We start from the raw sequence: 23,980 nt of genomic DNA, 5'->3' as shown, positions 1-23,980 counted from the left end.
AGTTCTTTCACATCAGTTAAAGTCAATTTAGTCAATGTCACAGTCCTTGTGAGTGAAAACTTCAGAAAAGTTCATTGAAGGTACACATTTTATAAATGACTTACTAAATACATTTCCATACCCTTTCCTAATACTTAATTTAACCCATCCAAAGAATACCTTGTTCTCTAATAGGAATCCATCCATAATCACATCATCAATTAATCCTTGTAAATATCTCAAAAGAAGTTTTATTGACTCATAAAGTTCTCAGTAAAAAACATTCTTATTTTTCAGGATGTCAAACTTGGGACAATTTGACTCTGATTTTTACCAATCTAATTATACTATTGATAATCAGGAGCAGAGTTCTGAAGATTCTAATGCCTGTGGACATGTTTATGGATCAAGAAAGTAAGTCCTTTTATTGAAAAATATGCTTTCATTTTAAGAAGGCATGATATTTTAGCAAGGATTTCCACATTGGGAGGGCTTCTTGGGGAAAGCAAAATCTCTCCCCAGCATATCTTGCTAAAATACCCAAGAAGAAATGTCAGGAAAGGTCAGAGAAATTAATTCAGTTCACTGCAGGCCCATTTATAAGTGTGTGGCTTGTCTTCTCTTTTCAAAATACCATTTAACAAGGAGCCTGAATACAGGCCCTAGACAGAACAGAAAACATTTTCATTTTACATGATTTTTTTGGGAAACTGCTCACGAAATAGATTTTATTTGACTAGTAAACATTTATCAAGTGCTTGCTTGTGTGTTAGGAATTAAGAAGGGTGCTACAAACCTAAAGATAAAAAAGAAGTCTATAATCTTGTCCCTCATAAAATTTAAGAATTTATGTCAGACAGTGGTAATTAAATGTGCAATTATAATACAGAGTGAAAACTCTTAAATGGAATTGAAATAAACATATTTCAGAACGTGTTATTTATTTTGCGTTGACAAGTCAACTTGAGTTTAAAATAAAAATGACTAGAATTTAGTAATTTGCCCTTTACTAGGGTAAATAGGGCATTTAGGATAAGAAGAATTGGTTCAAGTTCAGGCTCTAGCCTTTGTGATATAGGGAAAGACTTTTAACTTCCCTGACAATCTTACACTGAAAAATAAGGACATTAATAATTCCTACTTCATGGAATTATCATGAAGAGCATTGTGCTAATGTGTAGGAGAGTATGTTTTAAAGTAAAACCGTTATGTAAATGTTGTTTTTTCCTATAACTATAGCTTGCCAAAGCAATGGACACTTTGTCATCTAAAGTCCCTTAAACTTATTTTATTTGTTTATACAGTTACTGCTTTGATGTTCTTTTGTGGGTCTAGATTGGTGAAATGTGAGAAAGGTCAGAGCTTCCAACTTTTAAGATAACTGTTACTGAACCCTCACTATGTGTTAGGTACTATTGTGAACTTTATGTAAGCTAATTCATTGGATCCTCAGACAATCCTGAGATGAGGGCCAGTATTTTTCCCTGCTTTATTTATGAGAAAGCAGGGACCCAGAGAAACTAAGGAACTTTTTCGAGGACACACAGCTAATAAGAAATGGGTTTGGATTTTAGTTCAAGGTTGTTTGATTAGACCCAATACTAGGGTGGACATATAATTTATTGTACAATCAAGACATTTGTAAGAGTAAAATGTATGCTAGTAATGATAATGTTGGTACAATAGGACTAAAATTGGGTCATCTTAGATAAAGATGGGATGTGTGGTCACTGTTTCATTCCGACACGTTTAAGCCAAATAACCACATAACAAATATTTCAAATTTATTAATTCCTGAAGTTTAGTTTTCTAAATACAGATAAGTACACTGAAAGCTCCAGATAAAGGAGGAAAAGATAAAATAAATACAACAGGCAGTGGGAACTCTTCTGTTCCAACTATGCACAGAACAACTTGGAAATTGTTTCCACAGGCTGATCAGTCCTGAAGACACAGGCAGATAGGTGCTGTTTTCTAGCTACTCCTGCTGAACCATTACTCGAAGGTGATAGGAAAAGGTATTGATATAGAGTATTTTTTAAAACTATAAAAGTTAAATATCTGGAGTTTTATCCCATTCACGAACCTAGTCATTGTTGTCCAGCTTACCATAAAAATTTCCTGAAATGAAAAACAATCTATACTCTTCCCTTCCTCCCTTGCTCTCTCTCTATGAATGTTATCATTAGGCAAATTAAGATATTTTAAGAAAAATAAGACAAAAGGATAAGGCTGTAGAGACTTGGCTCAATCACTGCAGAATCTAACTACAGAAAAAGAACTTGATTTTATTTCATTTATGATTTATACTTTGGAAGGTCAAGAAAAAGTGTTTGGTGTCAGAAAAGTGTTAATCAGGCAGAGGGAGTAGTTTGGGCATTAAGGTCTTAACAGGATGATAACTCAAAATATATAATCCACAATGAAAGCTATCTAATAGGATTTTTCTGTTCTGTTCTCCTATTTTAGTGAAAGAAACCAGTCATCTTCTGTTTCTTTTCTCCCTTCCTTTCTCCAGATGGAATAAACACCTGGGTAGCATCTACAATCTACATTTTCAGATTAAACTAAATAAGAAGTCTAATAAGAGAGAAACAAAGCTTTCTCTTTATGCAGGGACTCGTGGACCACAGCTTTCTCACCCTCCAACGCCCCGCCCCCCGCAAGCCACCACCCAATTTTCTTTCTCCATTTGATTACACATATCAACATTGCCCAGAAATCAAGATGACAAAGAAATGGAAATTAACATAACCAAATGGGGAAAACTCAAGATTGTGCTGTATTAAGCTGATGGCCTAGCCTGCTTCAGTTGCTTAGCATTTAAATCCAAGTTGTGATTTGGACACAGTAACATTTAAATTCCAACCCACACTGCAAGTCTCAGGAATTAGAAAAGGGCATATTAGCTGTGGTAGTTTTATGAGGTACATAAAATATGGAGTCAAGTCAGTGACTTACTAGTGTACATCAAACTCCAGAGACTCGATTTTTTATTCATACAGTGAATAGTTCAATTAAAATACACCCCAAATCAAAATAAGATGCTAACCATCCTGGCAAAAAACACAGGAATCCAGGGGATTGTTATAGTCAGTTAGTCTCCTTGTCTCTTGTCTCTCTCTCCACCCTCACACTCGTATATGGGAGTTTGTTTTAAAGGTTTTATTTATTTATTTACTTATTTGTTGGAGAGGGAGAGAGAAAGAGAGAAATTGAGAGAGAGAGAACGCATGCACACACATACACGCATATGCCTGTAAGAGCAGGGGAAGGTGAGGGAGCAGAGAGAGAGGGAGAGAATCTCAAGCAGACTCCACCCCGAGTGTGGAGCCTGACCTTGGGCTCAATCCCATGACCCTGAGATCATGACCTGAGCTGAAATGAAGTGTTGGGCTCAACCAACGGAGCCACCCAGGTGCCCCTATTGGAGCTTGTTTAAAAAGCTTGCTCAGTGGCATACTGATCTGAAAGCTGGTAGACTGTGCTTACTAAAACAATAAAAATATTTATACTTAAAAATGATGAGTTTTCTTATTTTAGAATAAACAAGAAGGAGTTTCCTCATTTGAAATAACTGTTCAGTCATTCGGATGGGCACTATTTCCAATCACCTGTAGCCAGTCGTCTAGGCCATATTTTCCCACTATATTTTTCTATTTTTTTAAATGAGATATCTATTCAAATTATTTAGAGAAAGGAATAGATACTTCTGCAGAAAAGGTGACAACAACTGAAAAACTCCCTTTGAATGTTTTCATAGGACTCTAACAAATTGAAACTGAATCCCCAGCTTTTCTGAATCCTGGGAGCTGATCTTCCTCTAGTATCTCAAAAGTAGTTTTGACACTGCCTATGGCATGTAGTCACTGTGCACCTGCTGTTTCGGCCAGAATCTGGGAATGTTGTATAAGTCAGCTCCCCTGCCACCATTCCCTAAAACGCACCATCATTCAACTGATCCTGTACATTTTATTCTTACCAGGGATATTTAAAATGTCTGATTTTACTGGCTCACCTGGAGACTGACATGGATAAAATATTTCTGAAAGTACAGACTACATTTTTTTAATCAACAGGGTATTTTGGTTGCCAATCGGTCATGCTGTTGTCTCAGGCTGTTTCAGGTGATGGTGTTGCAGATTCTGAAACCCTTCCTAGTGTCAGGTTCCTGGAGGCACACTATGTCATCTGGCTATATGTAATATATCCATACTTTACTATTATTTAAAATGTGCAGGTGGACTTTCAATGACTTGTACTTATCTGTTGGTACATTTTTTACCACCTGATTTACACTCTAGCCCTCCATGTGACTCTGGGAGTCAGTTCATCGCCCCCATGCCTCCTAGATCAGATTGACAAAGGAAAGCAGCATCAGGTAACCATCGTGAAGGAAGTCCAAACCGACAGTTTTGGAAGAACAAAGCTTTTAATAAAATATGTAGCTAGCGACTATGTGACAGGACACAGAAAGCATATTTCTGTAATCATAAAAATTATAACTGAGTCTTTTAACAATGATCTTCTATATTTGCTTTGGATGGTGAATGCTAAGTCCTGTTGCCTCAGAGCCAGGTAGAAACTTTTCCCCAGCTGGAGACTACACTTTATCTTAACACAACAGCATCCATCTGGAGACTTGTTGGAACCCTATAAACCCAGGTATGGGTGGTGAAAAGGGAAATACTGAAGAATTGGTGAATGTACAGAAGGTTTTTATACAGACCAGGTGTATGGCCATTGCTTTATTGCTTAGAGACAGAAGTCCTGCCATGGGTGTAGTGGAGGTTCTCCTGGTAAGAGAACACACGACTGCTGGGATGTTGTCAAAGTCAGTCTGGGTGTTCCAAGGAAACCAAAATGGTAATAAGTGAAAGATGATCAGCACAGAAGGCATATAAACTCCTGGCCTCTTACTTATGTTGTTTTCTTTGAGGAAGAGACAGCTACTTACAAATGGAGAAGATGCTGTTCCAGGGTTTGTGGAAGGTGTCTAGAATGCTTTAGTGCAAGTCTCAGGAAGAAAAGGGCATACCAATACATAGCTCATGCTTATTGATCATTTTTTGCATGCCCAATACTATTCTAAGTGCTTTACTTATTTCAACCAATTTAATTTACAATAATCTTATGAGGTCCATTATTATTATTATTATCATTATCATATAGCAGACTTTTTTTTGGCTTGGGTATAATTGGTAGAAGAACCTTAAGCCCTGTTCAACTTTGATATTGACTAATACTTTTTTTTATTTGGTGCTTGCTGGTTCACATTTTTTTGAGGTATAGTTGACATACAATGTTATATTAGTTTCAGGTGTACAATTTCGTAATTAGACAATTCTATACATTAATCTATGTTCATCATGATAAGTGTAGTTACTCTGTCACCATGCATTATTACAGTATTATTGACTATTTTCCCATTCTGGACTTGTCATCCCCATGACTTACTTGTTTTATAACTAGAAGTTTGTACTTTTTAGTCCCCGTCACCTATTTTGTCCATCCCCCAACACTCCTTGCCTCTAGTAAACCACTAGTTTGTTCTGTGAGTTCTATTATTATCCTCATTTTACAGATGAGAAAATCAAGGCACAGATGTGAGGTAATTTGCCTAAAATTGTAAAACTGGGATTTGAACACAGGTAGTCTAACTCGAGGCATGTTTGCTAACCACTGTCCTTGGTTTAGGATAAATTCTATCATTGGACTGTTTTTACAAGCAGAAGTGTAACCCCCACAGAGTCAGGAAGCAAAAGAAGAGTAGTATGACCAAAAATGTTGCCAGTTATCCTAAAGGAATCTTTTGCAGTCATCTCAGAATTGTTCTAAGTAATTTTTACAGGAAGAGGAGATGCCTACTAACAAAGTGAATGTTTAAACTCTACCAGCCAGAGTCTGGTGTTTCTTTTGGTCTAATTCAGTTGACATTTGTTTCATCTGGACTAATGTGCTGAGTTAGAGATCATCAAAATTTCAATATGCAACTTCTCATGGAGCTAATTAAGATGCTGTGTAATCAAGGAGAAGAGGAATATTTTGCTGATATACTCTGCAAAACTCCCATTACCATACAAAATATAGTTATGATATAACCTTACCATCTTAAGTATTGGGTACACTAATCTAACTCATGCAGTTGACTTTAATAGGTTAACAGTTCAGGGCTATGGGGTTGACAAAGCAATTAGTAAAGTGTTCAAGATAAATGGTTAAGAGCACACTTATGATGAGCACTGAATAATGCATAGAATTGTTAAGTCACTATATAATACACCTGAAATTAATATAACCCTGTATGTTAACTATATTGGAACTAAAATTAAAAACTTAATAAAAAAAAGAAAAAAGAAATACATGGTTAAATAAAAGTATGGTTGTTCATTGCAATTTTCAGAAAAAGGCCTAAAACCTGAGAATTGGGTTTATTTACAGAGTTTGTTGGGTAGAACTGTGGACTAATCATGTGACTATATTGGTATTGCTTAGATTTTGTTTATTGAGATGTAGTGTAGAATATTACAGTCAACATGTACAAAGTTATAAGATTAAAAAGAGAGAATTTTAATTCAGACAGTGATGGCAGGTGACCATGGTAATTTTTGTAGATAAAAGCTTTTGAGGTTTCCTTTGCTGGACAGATTTTGAAATTATACTTTCTTAAATAAGTGGTAGGAAAATTTTAATATTATGCCTCCATTATAATAAGGACAAAAGAGCCCAAGCTCCTGATGAAGAAGTTTTGCTGGATGAAGGAGAAGAGAGAGAGAGGAAAGAAAGAGAAAGGGATGGGATCTAGCTGGTAATGGGCGCATTTTTTTTTTTTTAATGTGTTTTTCTCTTTGCCGGGGTTGGGTCAATCACCTATGCCAAATTCCCTCCTTCATGGAAATTGCTTTGCAGGGAGTAATTGTGAAAGTTACCTTTCCTCAAGCCTGGTTAGTCAGACCTGGGCCTGAGTTATGGTGACGCTAGGACAGTTTGTCAGTGAAATAGTCTTGGTTAGATGCTGCCCCATTAAGTCAACTTCATTTTCCCCTTTTTTACTTCTAGAAATGCTTACATTAAAAAAAATATGGATCAAGGGGGGCTTTTCATCAACCAACAGGCCATTCAGTTTCTTATTTATAATTAATTTCTACCAGCACTTTTGATAGTAGTTCTATTTTGCTGAGAAAAAGAAAAAAAAAAAAAGGTTAGGAATATGCCTCATGGCTAAGGGAACAATAACAGTAATCAACGTATGCTGTGGAGGATTCAAGAAAGATTACACCAGGTCTTTGCCCTTAATGAGCTTATGTTTGAATTAGTGAATGATTAAATGCATATATCTTTATTTTGGTAGCTTTATTTTCCAAGAGAAGGTTATTATCTCTGTCAGGCTTACTCATGTAAGGGAAGTTGAATATGTTATTATTAGGCTTCGTATTAAGATTAATGTTGGAAGGAAAGAATGAAAAGCCATTTTGTAAATATTTTAACACAAAGAGATCACAGGGAGCTGCAAAGTTCAGAATCCTGGGCTGTGTTTTTAGCTTAGCCTAAGGGGTTCTGATGAAAGAAACTTAAACATGTTAATAAGGAAACTCCTTATGTGTCTTCCCCTTCCTTCAGGTAAAAACAATTTAAAATGATCAAGTAACCTCATATACTTCCTTTTTTCCTTCCTTCTTTTCTCTAGCTCTAAGAAATTATGTACTGAGTGTTGTTTTCCAGCTTTCTCACACAAATGGTGAAATAAAAAAACAATAAAAATGTGGTCAAGGAAGTATCAAAGTATCATGTTTCAACAAAACTAAATTGCATATTTCAAAAGAAGGACACTAGGCCAGACGTAGAATCCTTTCAGGTACTCAAAGATAATTGGCAGTAATTGTCTGGGAATGTCCAGAGCTAGAAGGTCAGTTTATGTATTTGTTTTTTCCTATGTACTGACTCTACTATTAAAATTGTGATTTTTTACTTATTGCTTCCACAGATTTATAGGGAATGTCATGTTTGATGATTGCCGCTGAAAATCAGTAAAAAAGCAACATCGTATAGTCTGAGCACTGCTCAGGCAGCTTCACTTAGGAGTCCAACACCTGAAGTATTATTTTGTGACACTGGGCAAGTCCTTCAGTCTCCATGAACCTTTGTTTCTTTATCTGTAACATGGGATTAAAACTACAGTTTTTACCTTACAGAGTATTCATTATGGGAGAAAATGTGAGGGGAAAGTTTCCAGCACATTGTACATAATCAATAAGCGTTAGCTGGTATGGGTCTTCCTTCTAGAACCTTCTCATGACCAGTTACTTCAGTTTTTTTAATTAAAGGTAAATTTTAAGCAAGTTACTTCTTTCATGGGTAAATAACCACAAAAGCTAGGAGAACTCATAGAAGGAGAATTATAGTTTCCTTCCGCGATTGGTCATGATATCCCATTCTGAGATGTATAAAAATCACTATTTTCCTTTCTCTAGACAACAAGCCAGCGAGCAGCCTCAGCCTGTCTTTGTCCCATCAGAGATGCTCATGTCATCAGGTTGCGAGGGACAATTTTTTCAGCCAGCATCCAACCCGGATTATTATTCACAATCTTCTTACGTTGACAGTTTTGATGAAGAGCCTCCTTTGCTAGAAGATAAGTTAAGGAAGTGCTATTAGTGTGTGATCAGCTAGAAGAATAATAGCAATAATCAGCACTTAATGTGCACTGTCAGCATGCCGCGTACAGTGTTTTATGTGTGATTGTTCCATGTATAAACAAGTCTGCCAAACTAAGGTGCATAAACCATTGGAAGTTTGTCTCATGCTTGTGTGGGGAAAACTGGAAGTAGAGTGTTGCCATTGCTGTGCTATTAAACGCTGTTATTAAATGTTTCTTCGGTTTGTTAAAAGTGTGGACTCCCTGACGGTGGGGGGCGAGGGGGCCTAGACAACAGTGAACACATCTTTTAGCGGAGTGGTTGTATCAAAGTAACGACCCTTCCCTACCCCAGTTAATGAAGCTACTTCATAACAGCATATTGTATCTTCTGCTATGACGTCTGGGAGCCTAGCGGGTAGTTTCTCAATATTTCTTTACTGTCATGGAGGCAAACCAGTTCTTTTTCTTCCTTGGCTCAGAGGAGCCCCTTCATGTCAGCTAGGTATGGCTAAGTGGAGAGGAATATATGATTCCAGTAAATAACACTGCTGGTGGCAAGGAAACAGGTGGACCTTTGCAGCTGAAGGTCCTTCAGGGATTTCAGGGATGTTCCATTCATTGATTTTTTTTTTTCTTTTTTTAATCCAGCCTACATCTGCCACTTTTGCTCTTATAGCAAATCAACATTGGTGCCAGAAGCATAGGGGCTAGAAAACTAAAACTCAAGTAGATTTAAATTTAAGAGCCAAGGAGAAGTATGACTATATGAATAGTTAACAATTATGCTCTCACCCCTTTATATGTGGTCAAGTGAAAAGGGCTAGATTAAAATTCCCAATATTTTACACCAAAAGGTCAGTGTTTGCCTCATATGAACAGAGCCAACCACTTGGTATTAAAACATTCTTTCTTTATGGAACACTACATCAAAAACTAATGATGTAATGTATGGTGATTAACATAACAATAAAAAATAAAAAAAATAAAACATTCTTTCTTTGTCTTCAAAATTAAAAAAAAAAAAAACGAAGGATTTAAACCACTCAGAAAAGCACAGAAAATTATATCAGAGGATTGTTGGCTCTTTAGAAGCCAGTTAGATTTTGGGATCAGTTATCTTTAACCAATTCATTCCAGTTTGCCTCTGGATAATAATCAATAGCTGAAAATTATAAGTTATCCTCATTAAACATTCTCCTTGATTCCACCAACATCTCTACTTAAAAAAACTATCAGTTTTTATACAATTTACCTATATTCAATATGGAAATTTGGCAAATAGAGAAATATATGAATAAAAATATAAAAACCACCTAAAATTTTGTCTCTATGATATGACTGCCATTAATGACTTGATGTATTTTATTCCAGATTTTATTCTATTTTTATGAATGTGTATGTATGAAATACATATATGTAAATATTTTACATAAGTGTGTATATATTTTAAGTATATATGCTTAAAAATGAAATACAATATTTTTTGAATATGTATGTATTTATGAATACTTAAAAATGAAAGTTGGATCATTCAATGGCTATGAAGTTTTATAGCTTTTTTCTAAAGATTTTATCTATTTATTTGACAGAGAGAGAGAGAGAGAGCACAGGCAGGGGAAGCAGCAGGCAGAGGGAGAGGGTGAAGCAGGGTCCCCCCCTGAGCAAGGAGTCCGGTGCTGGGCTGAATCCCAGGACCCTGGGATCATGACCTGAGCTGAAAGCAGACACTTAACTGACTGAGCCACTCAGGTGCCCCATGTTTTGTAGTTTTTAAAGTTACCTTATACTGTTAAGATCTGCCTTAGGCTCATGACTTTCAGCTCAGGTCATGATCCCAGGGTCCTGGGATCGAGCCCCGCATCGGGCTCCTTGCTCCACGGGAAGCCTGCTTCTCCCTCTCCCACTCCCCTGCTGTGTTCCCTCTCTCGCTGTGTCTCTGTCTATCAAATAAATAAATAAAATCTTTAAAAAAAGTTACCTTATACCAAAAGTATTTCTATGCATGTATTCTTTAAAGTCATTAAATATTATTTGAAAATATGATATAGAATGGCTTCATAATATTTTATTATATAAAAGTACCATAACTTAGACTCACCATAAAGGCTATTCCTTATAATAAATAATGCTTTGGTGAACATCAAAGTAAATAACTTTCATCTCTACAGAGTCTGTCCTTAGGATGGATCCATAACACTGGGATTACTGTGTCAAAAGATATTTATATTGCCAAGCTGATCTAGAAGAGCGTGATCCCCTACACCATCATAGTAGAATATGAGATGTTTTTGTTAATTGGATGGGTAAAAAGCAATACTTTGTAGTTCTTGGTTACTAGAAAAGTTATACTTTTTCTTTCATGTTTATTGATTATTCTTCTTGTTTTTCATATTCTTCGTCAGATTTCTTATTGGAATCTTAAGATTTTTTCCCTTCCTTGTTTGTTTTTAAGGATATTTATATGGTAAAGATATTTAATGATTACCTGGAATATGTATTGCAAACAATTTTTTTCCTAGATGGTGTTTGCCATCTAATTTGTTAATAGGATATAAAAGCATATAGAAATTTTAATACTTATGTTTTCAACTCTACAATATTTTTCTTGGTAAATTTTCTTTCTGTTTGCTTTTTTGTTTAGAATATATTTCTCCAGCTCTTGGTGCTGTTTATGTCCTTTTGTACATTCTTAAATTTTTAAATTATCTTTTTGTTTTGCACTTCAATTTTTGATTCATTAAAAATTATTTTAGGTTAGAGTAGGATTTAACATTTTTTTTCTTTAATGAATAACAGATTTTTCCTGTAACATTTACTGAAAATAATCTTTTCTTTTCTGCTGGTCTGAATGTCTCTATTGTGATACTCTAAACTAGAATGCATCCTCCCTAATATCTTATTAAATTCAAATAGGAAATATACTAGATTTCCCCTCCCACTTTATATAGCTTAGAGAAAATTCTTAGATTTTATTTTCTCTTTGTGATTGTCCCCACCAAATTGCTAGTGTATTAGAGATACAAGAGAGCACACCTAATATAATTTTGTATTTTGAATCTATGAAATTTCTAGATGCTTATTCAATACGTTCTTCAGGCTGGGTGAATTTGTGAAAGCCTCGAGCCTCACCTGTTTCAAAGATATGAAAAAGCCACAGGCAGGGTTCCTAGGATAAGGGGATAAATGTCATTTGCTAGTTTTTATTGAGAATACACCAAACAGGGTATCACATTATGAAGCTATAATAATTAACATCCCTTGCACAAAAATACGTTATTTGAAAATGTGCTTCTTTATTCCTTAAATACTTTGTTGTCTAAAAGACTTGTTTGGTGGTTTTATGTAAGAATGATAACTTTTGCTATTTGATTATATACAGTCAATATGTTAACAAACGTATCTTGAGGAATAATAGTCAATTCAAGTCTGTCAAACCAGAAAAATTACTGTGATATTCAGTACTTATATTTGTAGCACAGCCTGATGTTTATATTTAAAAGGCCAGTGCCACAATTTGCATAGAAAACAAAGATATTAATTCATTTTTATATCATATATATCATATATTTTACTACCACTAGATGACAGCAAAACAATAACTTTTATATTCAAATTTCACAGCAGTTTCATCCTTTATCTTGTATAATAAGGTATTATATTAGGTTATCTACAATTAATAGATACTTATAATTTCATTTGCATACCTTGTAATAAATTTGAAAGACAAATTTTATGAAGATGTATTTTGGTAACAAACACAAAATCTTTTTTGGTATGACAATATTTAGTAGGTCTTATGTTCACTCACCATTTTCATGACTCAATGTTGAAACATGTGCAGAAATTAATTATGCCATCAAATAAGTGTTTGAAATCAGTAATAATGTCTCACAAGGCATTTTTCATTTGAGTTTCTTCAGGAATAATTATTTTGCTTTTTGAGGAAAAAAAGGTATTTTGAATTAAAGGCCACTTTGTTGTGGTAAATGTTGAAAACATATTGCTAACATAAATGTCTTAATTGAAAATAAAGTTTGAAAACAACATAAGGCTTAGGTGAAATTAGTTTAAACGTTAATATTTCCAATTTTAAAAATCTTCTGCTCTTTAAAAATCAGATTAGACATTCTGACTTCATTTTAAGCTTGTTGAACTGCTCATCTCCTCAAAGTATATGTTCATTAAGAAATATATAACTGTACTGTGATAATAAAAAGGATGCAGCATAGAAGTTGAAATGTACATGATTTACTCACTATTAACCAGTCAAATTCTTTCTTTTCAAGCTAGGGATAGCAACTGCCAACCTGGATATGAAATGAGTGAAAAAATATTCTTACTACTGCCGTGTAGACCAATGTCTGTCCAAACTTTTGAAAATGTCTCAGTCCCTGTTAGAGTTAAGACCCCTCTATGTCATGGCAGGCATAAAAGTCCATCGGGTATTCTGTGTATAGAATGTCAGATACGCAAGATATCAGGTGTTATGTCAGATATGCAAGATGTCAGGTGTTATGTGTTACGTGTGTGGTAGCACAGGTGTTATAAAAGCAGTTGAACTATACTCTGTATCTGACCAAAGATGATCATTGAATCCTGGGAAGGGAAATTGAAGGCCTCATACAAATGATTTAGGAAAAAATCCTTCACATGGGAGAACTGGGCTCAATTAAAAAAAAATACAACTATTATGAGATTAGATACACATTAACATCCACAGCTATATGATTAAAAGCAAGATTTTTGTTTTTTTGTTTTTGTTTTGTTTTGTGGGGGGGGTGTGTGTGCCTTTATGCGGACCTCTTGCTGTTCTCCCACCTTCAGCTAACCACTTTTCTACTCTATTTCTATGAGGTTGACTCTTTTTTCTCCTTGATCTTAGATTCCACATATGATACCACACAGTATTTGTCTTTCTTTATTTATTTCAATTAACATAATGTCCTCAAAGTCCATCCGTGTTGTTGCAAATGGCAGGATTTCCTTCTTTGTCATGAATGAATATTCCATCGTATGTACATCCCGCATCTTTTTTTATCTGTTCATCCACTGACAGACATTTAGGTTGTTTCCATGTCTTGGCTGTTGTGAAAAATGCTGCATTGAACTTGGGAGCTCATATAACTCTTTGATATCTTGTTTCCATTGCCTTTGGGTATATATCCAGAAGCTGGATCATATAGTAGTTCTTGTTTTTTTTTCTTTTTTCTTTTTAAACTGGCCAGGTTCAGGGCTCAGGTCATAGCCTCTGGCTGCCACCCATTGCTGCCGTGGGGACTGACCCGCACGGCTCCGTGCTAGAGCCACCATCTCTAGGAGCCCGTATCCTCCAGCAGTAAGTGGACCTGTTGTCAGCCTGGCCTGGGGAGAGCCACAGTGGGGCAGTTGGAATGCCAGAGCCCTATTATTTATTTATTTTTTAATTTTTGAGGAATCTCCATACTATTTTCCACGGTGGCTGCATGAATTTAAATTCCCACCAACAGTGCACAAGGGTTCCCCTTTCCCCACATCCTAACCGATACTTATTTCTCATTTTTTGATAATAACATTCTAATGGGTGTGAGGTGGTATCTCATTGTGGCTTTGATTTGCATTTCCCTGAGGATTAGTGATGTTGAGCACCTTTTCATGTACCTGTTGGCCATTTGCATGTCCTCTTTGGAAAAATGTCTATTCAGGTCCTCTGCCCAGTTTGTAATTGGATTGTTTGTCTTGGGGAGGAAACATGGGTTCTTGAATCAGATTCTCCAGTGTTGAAGCCTATATTTTCTGCTTGTACTTCTGTGACTTTGAACAAATTCTTTATATCTCAAAACCTCAGCCATCTGATGCACAAAATAGGAATAAAATAATAGTCCTAGCCTCATTACATGTCTGTAAGACTAATGCATACAAATTTTGTAGAGCTCACAGCAGAATTCAGTGAAAACAGTAAAAAAAAAAAAGACAACAACAACAAACAAAAAAACCCCATTCAATTCTTTTTAGTTGAAATGCACTGTTCTTTACAGTAGTTTATCTCTAATTATTCTGGGCCTCTGCCTTACTCTTGTTCAAATTTAAAATGATAGAAGGAGAGTAGCCAGCTTGATTATTGGTTCCTAATAAAGTCATGTTCTTCTCCTTTTTGAATGTCCTTTTTTCTACTCAAGATACATCTTAATGTTTATAGAACTGGTGAGAAAAGAAACTGATGTGGTGTTAATATTTATTTCTGTATTCAGTGGATGTCAGATGGCTGGATTTTTTAAAAAATTTTGAAACAAAAATGTAAGAGGGGCAGGATCTGGCAGAAGGGTCTATGAGGTGGCAGTCAGAATTACTTAAAAACAAGGCATTGGGGGGGGAAATTAGGTATTTCTAAGCGAATTTGGACTCAAGGACACTGAGCCCCACTGACTTGGAATATTTTATTCTAACACCACCACTAACAAAAGGGAAACGTTAACTTGTCTCGAGAATTTAATCTTTGGGTGTACAGACTCAACCACACTAGCACTGACCTAATTAAAATATGGGCGCAAGAAAGAGCCATCCTCTTTCCCCTTTCCGTAGGTTCAGGCAGTTAGCATAGAACTGCTTTTGTCATCAGGCAGGGTGGAAATAAAACCCCAGATCTGGGCTAAATACCTTCAGTTTAGATAATACTGCTAATTAAACAAGTATACCATGTTTGATATAAGTATGATATGATTTCAAAAGTGTTGCAGGATTTTCTGCCTTTAGTGCCCACAGTTCTTGGTCACGCCCACAGTGCTTGGTCACGCCGCTTCGAAGAATGAAGAGGTAGACCAGAAGAGTGGTGGGCAGCAAAGCAAAGTATAATGAGCGATAGTATAAAGCTCCTGGAGAGGGTGGGGGGGCCCAAGAGGGTTGCCCTTGCAGTTTCTAAGTTCAGGGGTTTTTATGAGCTCTTTTGCAGAACTATCTTAAGCAATCAGGGTGTGCTGAGTCATGACAATCAGGGCTTTGGTCAGGTATCTGTCTACCTATTAGGTTAATGTCAACATACTGATGGTCTCTTTTTGCTGACAACTGGGGCTTATGTCTTAACTGCCCACTGCCTATGAAAATGACAGATGGTTTGTGGCTAATTGTCTTATTTTAGGATGTTTTGCAGAAGTCATTTCTGCAAAGGCTGCAAGCGGAATGCTGGTGTAGTCCTGTTTAAGCTGCAAAACGGGATGTTAGTGCTGTTTTAGCTGTCCTGACTCCATATCTTCTTGTTGAGGACCCTGGCCCTGACTGCCTAACTGTCTAACTAACTCCTAACAGTGTTATCGAGGGAAAATGGAGGAAAAGGAAATATCTGAATAAGCAATAGGATGAGACTTTCAGTCTGTTAGCTACCATTTTATTTTATTTTATTTTTTATTGTAGAACATCTATTTCCCAATTTTCAACTAGATTTTAAGCTTATATTTGGTGCATAAGGAAGGGAAATTTTTTCTTGGTGTAATTATTTCTCTAAAATATTTCTTTAGTTCCTTGTTTGGGAACAACAAATTTTTTTTTCATTTAATTAACTATATATCGCATAGAACTTTAGATTTTGAAGGTGTAACAATCAGATTAAAGTGCTAAGTAAATTGACGAGATATGTTAAATTTAAGTGAATATTATTCATGTTTATTTTTTATGTTTGTATTATTACTTTTTTTTTTCTTTTTGCAGAACTTGGAATTAATTTTGATCACATATGGCAAAAAACCTTGACCGTGTTAAACCCGCTGAAGCCAGCAGATGGCAGCATTATGAATGAAACGGACCTCACTGGGCCCATCCTGTTTTGTATTACTCTAGGAGCTACCTTGCTTCTGGTAATAGCAACAAGCACCAGATTTTAATGTGTGTCCTTTCAAGTGTCATTTTCAAAGAAGTGTTTGTTAAAACAGAAGAAAATATGTTACTTTATAAAGTGTAAATTGTTTAATTCATAACTACAGTTTTTTGGGGGGTTTTTTTTGGGTGAGAGAGACATAGTTAATTGAACCGTAGTGACAAAGAGAAATGGTCCTCAAGTATTAGGACAGATAAAATATAAATGTAAGCAGAATTTCAAAAATCAAATCACCAAGTAAGTTTTCAACAAAGCAGACGATCCCTTATGTCTTTCTTGTTATTCAGAAAAGATTGTCAATCTGAAATATTTGAAGGAACACATGGAAATAGAAGCCCAAATTTTAATTCTTGTTTTCTGTGACATTTCTGTTGTGACACCAGAGAAATCCCTTCTCTTTGCTCATCATTTTCTTTGCTGGGGTGTACCTATAGAATATTTCCAATACTCTGTGAGGTATGAGTATAAGATGAGTCGCCTTGTTTCTGGTTAGGTTAATATAAGTACATTACTTTGCAATGATAACCAGTGATTTGTTTATTCAACCTATATATTTTTCTGTTATTTGAATTTCCTGCTTGTTATATAGGCAATTTTTCTCCCAGACTTTACCATTTGTCTTGTGTATGGGCCCCTTTCTTTCTTTAAATCTGGAGTAATGAGATTGAGTCCCCAAAGAAGTAAAGAAAAACACATTTCCACCCAAGCTAAGTTTAGAAGACATTTTAGCTCATACTTTAGAAAAATGTCTCATTTAAAGAAAAAAGAAGAAAAAGAGAAAAGTCTATGATTTTAAACCAAGGAGGTAATGACCATATGTTAAAAACTGAGGATGAAAAAGATGATTGGGCCAGTCTGAAAAGTGTAGTTTCATTAAGGCACAAAGAGATAAACTTGACAGGAGAAAGAATACAGGAAATTAAAAATTCTAGGAAAAGCCCTTAAAATAACTGTTCAGTCCACTTCTCTGTCTCTTGGCTATCCACTTTCCATTAAGTGTTTTTTCTCCAATGTAGCTACAGTTTTCAAAAGTAGATGTAAAATGTATTTGCAACTAAATAAATTTTCACTCTTTATTTATTAATTTACTTTATACCAATCAAAATGCTGATAGCAATCTAGTTTCTGCATGATGATATGATTAATAATCACATCATATTTATCCAATACAATAGTATTTAATGATAGCATCTTATTTCTTCCTTTGAACTACAGCAAATGGAAGTACTCTGTAAATCAAACACTATTATCAACTAGAGTTTTAATTTAGTCTCTAACCTCCCTTCTGTCTTTGTCACAGTAATTTGATAATCTTAGCTACACTAAGTTAATACCATGTCAATTAATCAAATAGAGACAATCAATTTAATATTTTAACCCATATTTATTTTTCAAGTGATTTCTAATACAACAACTGTTTGTTTTCTTGTAGAAAATGTTACCATTTCCTTAAAGGAAAACATTAATCCCATTAAGATCTCTTTGGGGGTGTAATGTTAGTCAGAATTATTTAAGTATCCTCTTTTTGTTTTAAGTACAAAGCAATATAGGCAAAGACCTCAACTGGAAGTGAGAAAATTGGATGTACCCCTAACTTTGCCTCTAGGTATGATCTTGAAATTTTTGTTTCCTATTTCTTCATTTCTTCATTTTGAAGAAAAAAAACGTTATGTAAGTTCCTTTCAGTTCTAAAATTTGGAGGAATATGTGAAAGTGCATATTTTCTGAAACATTTTAAGCAGACATTATCAGTTTAATTTTACCATTAGACGTGATTACTTCAGAATTGATTCTAACACATGTAGAGCAATAAGGACCAAAAAACAACAAAAAATCATCCAAGTATATACTAATGAAGTCAGATTTCACTCAGAGTGCATTTAAAGCTAAACTAACCATGCCCTGGATATCTAGAATTAAAATGTAAAAGAAAAGTTTATGGGCTGGAATATGCATTATACTAGAGAAAGGAAAACTAAATCCAAAACAATACTCAACTTGTTCATTTTCTCCAGAGGCATAAAACTTATAGTCATATACTTATCATTTTTATGATTTATGTTGACATAAGGCACGACATAATATCTTTTACTGGACTTTCTTCATGTTGAAGAAGGCAAACCAAAGAGGACAGCCTCAAACAGTTAGCATAAACTTAGTTGTATTCTTGCTCTCAAAATTATTTTCACCCCCAAACAAAGATCAGTGGTTTAAAAGTATGGCTCTCTTTAATTTTTCCAGTAGATCTAAGAGTATGATCTGGAAAAGGAACGTGCATGACCAATGTAAGAGCATAATCACAAGAATAATGAGTATTTCAAATCCAGATATAGTAATAAAGCTGGTACAAGGAGGACCCGTAAAGTTTTGAGGTTAAAAAGAAATGGAACATTTCCTTTCCATTTCAGTTACAAGCCCTTTTTCAGAATTTGAAACTAATTAAAAATGGCAGTGGCCCCTGCCAAATGGAACTACAACTTAGAATGGATAAACTAACAAGAAAAGAGATGAAGAGAAAAGTCACTAACTGATATTGAAAGGGACAGTTTTACTATCAAATTAGTCTTGTCCACCCTCTGTATACCCCACCCTATTTATAAAACTGCTTGGGGTCAGGAAGGTCCAGCTCTGTGTCCTTTGGTTGTGAGGAAGTTGCCCTTCACCATTACAACCGTCGCTACCTCAGAATTAGCCCATCCAATTAAAATATTAAGTAGGATGTTTCTCTAATCCATTAAAGTGATTTTAAATTGTCACTATTTTCCAAGTGGAGCAAACTCACCCAATAGAGCAATAACTGAAGGGATTCTTAAGCATGTCCATTAGCATTATTAGTATTATTTCACAAGATAGCCATGAGAATACAAAAGTCACTCAGTAAGAACTCGTTATGGCTAATGCAGGAGAGAATTCTGCAAGCATAGCCCAGGGACATTTTGTGAAAGGACTTGGTAGTGACCAATCTCCCCATCTATGTAGAGGAAGAAGAACTCAAACTAGCTAGACAATTTTGAACATTCAAATGGTCATAATATTCTCCATTAATTAATTGCAAAGTAAATATCTCTTTACTCTGTAAGACATAAAGACTGTACAGATAATAGCCATGAAGAAGAAAACATGACAGCTAAAAAGCTCACTCTCTGAATTTACCAGATCCTTCATTGTTTTGCATGATTCCCATGAAAAACAGAGTCCACCTATTCAATATTTATCCAGAATTTCTAATCAGCTTAATGTAAATAGAAAAACTAAATGTGTTCTTTACTGGAGCTTTGGCATCCTCAGGTAACAAACATTAAAATATCCCCTGTTGAAACAACAGTAGTTTGTGACTTTCTCTGGGTGAGTTTAATGGGACTATTTCACCTCCCAATCCCTAGTGCCTGTGAGAGATGGCTATTCTTATGAGTCCTCAGAAAATCAGTGTTGTATCCTGAACACTACTGATTTCCCTTTAACAGTACTTCTTTTATGATTCATTACCAGTTGGTTTATATAAACCAGCTTTTCATAAGGTATGTTCAGTTAAACTGGTAATAAAAATTAAGAAAACAAAGGATTCTATGGTCAAATAAGTTTAGGATATGCTAGGTTAAGTAAGTCCCATTATTTTAAGACTTGTGAGAGCTCCTATAGATGTCCAGGATCTAATTTTAGAGCAAAACTGACTAGGTTCAAAGCCACCTTCCACCACTTAACATTATTTTATTTTTGGCAAGTTACATATTCTCTGCACCTTAGTTTCTTCATGGGTAAAATGAATATAATAATGGTACCTATCTCATAAAGTTGTTGTGTGGATTAAATAATTTAGTGCATGTGAAATGCTTAGAATAGGATCTAACAGTAAATCCTACAGATATTTGCTAACATTACTAATTTGCCTTGCAAAATCTTCAAGATGAAATTGGAATCTCTTTCATTAATTAATTAGTTCATTTAATTATTTAACAAATAGGGGGAGAAAATATATTCTTACATCTTGTACATCTAATAAGTGATCTATGATTAAAAAAACACACCTAGAAATTTTTCATCTTCTCTGTGGCATGATGTGCCCCCCAAATATAATCAGGAGTGTTTGTTTTCAGGACCCGAATTCATGCGATAGCCAGTGTTTTTTTCCAGAGCTCCCAGTCTCCTGATGACTGTACCTGAGAAAGACATGAAACAGTGCTGCGCTGATCGATTCTAAAATGCTCTCTTTTTGACGTTCCAAGTTCCTCTTGATGTTTGTTGTGTGTTCACCTGTGTTCTTCCCATTGTTTCAGGCGGGAAAAGCTCAGTTTGGTTATGTGTATGGCATGAGTGCCCTAGGTTGCCTAGGAATTCACACCTTGCTAAACTTGATGAGCTCCTCAGGGGCATCTTACGGCTGCGTGGCAAGTGTCCTGGGTTACTGCCTGCTCCCCATGGTCCTCCTGTCCGTCTGTGCCGTCTTCTCTTCACTGCAGTAAGTGTCTGCGTGTGCTAACGGACCCTGCATGCACAGTCCTCTCTCAAACTTGCCACACCGGGGTAACAGCTAACCTCTTTCTGCTCTTTTTGGGAATGGAATTGGGGAAACTTTGGCTATTGAAAGCTACAGACAGATTCAGGAAAGTAGGTCAGTTTTGGCTCAGGTACTGTTCCTATTTGGATGATTTAAACAATAAATTAAACCAAGTTTTCTGTGAAAGTGGCACTTTGGAAGCTGTTGCCTTCTTCAATATGAACTATTGTCTGGGGTAATAGAACAGCGACAGAAAATTCACTTGTTTGATTTTGGAAGAGGAAGTGCCTGGTGAACATTGGAAAATTCCTTCAGCTCCCAGGCACTCTGCCTTCTAGGTGGCAAGCAACTGTTCTTTCTCAGCTGGGCTCCTTGCAGTGAAGAATTCCCAGGAACCCTGATGAGGATATTAATGCTGGAGAACTTCATAGCATATATGCTCAGCCAGTAGATTTTTTTTTTCTTTTTTACTTTCTCAGAAGTTAGGATTTGCAATTCAAAACTATTAATGAGGATCCAGTAGATATGTTTCTGTTGGGCAGTTGCCCAGGGCATATGCACGTCACTACCATGGTTTGGGGAGATCAAGTAATTACATAATCCTTTGTCCCCTACATGCTCTGAACCCAATAAACATTTGCCATCAGTGTTCATTCTTCTATATCCAAGGAGGCACAATTTGCATTTTTTTTGGATGATCCACATTTTAGGTTATTAACACTACATTGGATAGCATATTATATAAAGAATGTACCAATGTCAAAGGTAAACATTTTAGGAGAGCCTTTAAAAATTTTGTTTAGATATCTCATATAGTTTTTTTTCATAACATTACTGAGAGTGACTTAGTTGGAAATGCTACTTTGTTTTACATGGTCTCTATTTATTTATTTATTTATTTAGCTCGAGTGGGAGGGGCAGAGGGAGAGGGAGAGGGAGAATCCCAAGCGGGTTCTTAAGCAAGCTTTTCCATTTACTGCGTTGTTTGGTACAGATATTTGACGTGTTAATACAGAATTTAGTTCTACAGCTTCTATTTTGTTAAATGCTTCTGCCAAAGAATGCTATAGTGATTTACCATCTAAAAATTTTTAGTCTAAAACATTATTTCCAGCAAAGTTAAGGCTTGTCTTAACTTTGTCTTAACTAATCTCAAATGACTCTAGATTATTAGGGGAAGAAAATAAAAACTAAAATGAGATTGTGAGAATCATCAGAAGTCTGGACCTTTTTTTGATATTCATTCTGAAATGATAAAGGATGATTTAGAAATCCTTTAAATTATATTAAAGGAGAGTAAATTATCCAACCCCTAAGGCTATTACACTGAAATTTCCTTTTTGGGCATATTACTATATCATTCAAATCAATCATATATAATTTTACAGTTTTGTTCAGAAAAACCTGTATATTAGGTTGAGCTGTAAATTATTCCTGATAGATATTAATTAAACCAATGCATATCATATTTATTAGAGTGCACTTTAAATATTTTTGGCTTATTTATAATCCAAAGCATCATAAGCTATACTGTACAGTTTTTCATTTGTTTTTCTTTGGTTCAGTTATCAAAAGTAAAATTTTTGTCATTTTCACAAATAATAAACATAATTCTCAAGTTCACATTATACCAGGATCGAGTGAGACAGTGTAGTTTGATGGTGAAAGGAGCAATGTGCCATAGGAATTAAGAGATCTTGACCTAATGCCCATTTCGCTGTGTAATTTTCCTCAACTCACTTCATGGTTCTAAAGCTGGGGACTAGATATCGCGTGATCTTTCATAGATCTTATAGCTTATTTTTCTAAATAACGCATTCTCTTTTGCACATAAGGAAAGAAATTCACTCTTTACTCCCATACCTCCTCTTTTATCCCCACGGTGGCTAGATTTAACTACCTTATTTGCCCATTTCTTCTTAAAGAGCCAATTGCCTCCACAGTTATTTTTGAAGATCCCAATTTGAAAAAATCCATTCCAATATTCTAAAAATCCACAATACACCTACAAAAGGAATCTTCAGCGATGAGGTGGGAGGCCACACACATACTTGTGTTCCTTACTTGAACAGCGTCAGGCTTTGCTATCTCGGATAGAAACCTGAAAAGCGGACCTGGGAGCAGTGGGGACGAGGCCCCCTACTGGAGGGCAAGTCCAGTTATCTTTCTGCTCATACGGTGCGTCAGTTTGGGAAAATAGTGTAGGAAAATGAATCTGTAACTATTAAAGAGAACCCTAAGCATAGATTTTATAAAAGATTTTCAGGAGTTGGGATTTGAATGTTGACAGATGAGGGTAATTGCAGGTGAATTTTTGTACTCCGGTTAGTTCAAGTTTTACTGAAGTATAAAATGTTTACCTCTGATGGGGAATCTGACTTCCAAATTTTCAAGCTGGCCAAGGCCTTTGACTTCATACAGTTCTTCACCCTCATTTTGCAAACGGAGAAAGTAGTTATAAATATTGTACCAAGGACATTTGAGAGGCAGCTCTGAAACAATAATCTCCTTTTCTCTTGATATAAGGTAATCATCTCTTTTGTCTTTGCTGTAGGGGCACCTTTGGAACTGTGTTGGCTCTGGTCATCGTTGGCTGGTGTAGTCTCTCAGCTTCCAAAATCTTCAGTTCAGCCTTGGGCATGAAAGGACAACAGCTTCTTATTGCCTACCCTTGTGCCTTACTTTATGGACTTTTTGCCCTCCTAACAGTTTTCTGAAGAGTATTTGAGATGGGGTTTCAAGATTCTATTTGTTTCCTGTTCACATTATCCTGGAAATGTATTAGCATTCAAATTTGGTAATATGACTTCTGCTTTATTGCTGTTGAGAGAATAATAAGCAAAGAGATAAAACAGCACTTAAGGATGGTACTTTAATAACTTGTTTGGTTTGAATGATGTTTTGCTTTTCGGTTTGGTGCATGAAAACATTTTAAAATGCTTTAAAATAAAAGAGGGTATAGTTGTTGTACTGCTGCTGTACCCTACTTTTCTCAATGCATCTATTTTTAAGAAATTGTAAGTAA

General features: G+C 35.5%; 1 protein-coding gene across 1 annotated transcript; it reads left to right on the top strand.

Moving 5' to 3' along the window:
• Positions 1-277: 277 nt before the first annotated feature.
• YIPF7 (Yip1 domain family member 7) lies at positions 278-23,672 on the top strand. The gene is made up of 5 exons (XM_025887726.2): positions 278-393; positions 8,451-8,609; positions 16,293-16,440; positions 20,735-20,916; positions 23,510-23,672. Exons 1-5 carry the CDS (start codon positions 278-280, stop codon positions 23,670-23,672), a joined length of 768 nt encoding a protein of 255 aa, XP_025743511.1.
• Positions 23,673-23,980: the final 308 nt, after the last annotated feature.

Source organism: Callorhinus ursinus, unplaced genomic scaffold (genome assembly GCF_003265705.2).
Source record: "Callorhinus ursinus isolate GAN/ISIS: 27379988/994484 unplaced genomic scaffold, GSC_fseal_2.0 scaffold4, whole genome shotgun sequence".
In the NCBI taxonomy this organism is placed as follows: Eukaryota; Metazoa; Chordata; class Mammalia; order Carnivora; family Otariidae; genus Callorhinus; species Callorhinus ursinus.
This window is presented reverse-complemented; position numbering and strand designations above follow the sequence as displayed.